This window comes from Propithecus coquereli, unplaced genomic scaffold (genome assembly GCF_000956105.1).
Source record: "Propithecus coquereli isolate 6110/MARCELLA unplaced genomic scaffold, Pcoq_1.0 Scaffold63, whole genome shotgun sequence".
NCBI classification, from domain to species: Eukaryota; Metazoa; Chordata; class Mammalia; order Primates; family Indriidae; genus Propithecus; species Propithecus coquereli.
In genome coordinates, this window is record NW_012152285.1 from 8729675 (window position 1) to 8731454 (window position 1780).

General features: G+C 36.1%; 1 protein-coding gene across 1 annotated transcript in view; it reads right to left on the reverse strand.

Moving 5' to 3' along the window:
• FRA10AC1 (fragile site, folic acid type, rare, fra(10)(q23.3) or fra(10)(q24.2) candidate 1) overlaps positions 1-1780 on the reverse strand; it is a 39379-nt gene that overhangs the window by 31540 nt on the left and 6059 nt on the right. Inside the window, 1 exon segment of the mRNA XM_012659666.1 lies at positions 787-865. Coding sequence (XP_012515120.1) covers positions 787-865 — 79 coding nt within the window.

Consider the following 1780-nt stretch of genomic DNA (forward strand, 5'->3'; position numbering starts at 1 on the left):
GGTGCTACATTACCAAACCTAGGATTAGAAACCTGAATAAACACTAAATCAATAAAGAAAAGTGAATGAAAATAAGTTTTAGAATCCTACCCAAAGTAACACCACTTCATTGAGATTTAATTCAAAAAAATATGGACATTTTCCATACCTTGTTTTACTATAGTTTCCTAAGAAGACTGAGTAAGGGAGGAAGAGAGATGAAGGGTTTGATCTTTCAAGATAAAATACTAACAGTTTAAAAGTAGAAAAAATTGATTGTTGAGGGATACAAGCTAAATTGATAGGGGAGATAAACTTAGGGTAGATGAGATGGTACAAAAGTTTTTCAGGGCCCTCATAAAATTGTTTAGTCAGAGAAAAAAAAAACTCACAGAAAACCGAGAGCCTCTGATAGAAGAGCATCAAATTAGGAAGGACTTTCCAGTGCAGGAAATGCTAGAGTTAGGTTTCTTGTTTTCCCTCCCTTTCAAAAAGCAATCCCAAACATTAAGGTCTAAAAATTTCCTTACTTCAAAGATCCTTGCCAATGAGACACATGAGTATTCCTCACATACCCTGTTAATGTCAGGGTCCTACTCAACTCAGCAGGTGAGGAGGCCATCTTGAGGCCTGTCCAAAGAAATGGGATTCATGAAGAGCTACTTAGCTACAAGTTGTGGATGGCATCTCTACCTCATGATATAAAAAGGAAACTGGAAAAGAAAGCAGGGGAAGAGTGACAGAATCAGAAGACAAAGTAGCTGTGGGTCTTTAAAGTCATCCACCCCCCATGTAAACTTTATACTTACCCCAAACGCCTGAAATCTTCTTTTTTGCCACCATAGTATAAAATATAGTCATTTACAAACTTTGTATGTCTTTGATACTGAAACACAAAAAATTAAGGATTTTATTCTCTTAGGAGTTGTTTGGTGTCATGATACATTACTGAGTGAAAAAAAGCATAATGAGTATATTTAGCTTTTTAAAAATATGCAAATATGAACCATACATGCTTATATATTCACAAATTCTAGAAGGGTTCATATTAAACTGTTAAGAGTGAAGACTGTAAAATAGAGAAGGGCTTTCACTTTCCACTGAATACTGTTCACAATGTTTTGAATATTTTTTAAGCATATACTACTCTTGTGATAAAATATATCTCCATCTGGGAAGAAAGAGAGCTTCCTATTCTATTGTTGAACTACATAAAGCCTCATACTACCACTCATCACAATACAAAAAATTTAAAAATTATAGTTTCTAAAATTAGGGTTAAGGAGTAGAATTTAATTTACCTTTCATTATTAGAAAATGTAATTTAGCTATTGCAATAATGGTAAAGCCTCTAAATAGAAGACGTAAATTTTATAATATTAAAGCCTAACGATAGGCTTTAAAAAAAAAAAAGCAAACAGAAGAAGTCAGATGTGGCTGGGCGTGGTGGCTCATGCTTGTAATCCTAGCACTTTGGGAGGCCACGGCCAGAGGATCGCTTAAGGCCAGGAGTTTGAGACAAGCCTGGGCAACATAGCAAGACCCCATATTTACAAAAAAATAGAAAAATTAGCCAGGAATAGTGGCATGTGCCTATAGTCCCACTTACTAGGGAGGCTGAGGCAGGAGGATCTCTTGAGCCCAGGAGTTTGAGGTTGCAGTAAGCTATAATGCCACTGCACTGTAGCCCGAGCAACAGAGTAAGACTCTGTCTCAATTAAAAAAAAAAAAAAAAGATCAGGAGTTCGAAACCAGCCTGAGCAAGAGCGAGACCCCGTCTCTACTAAAAATAGAAAGAAAT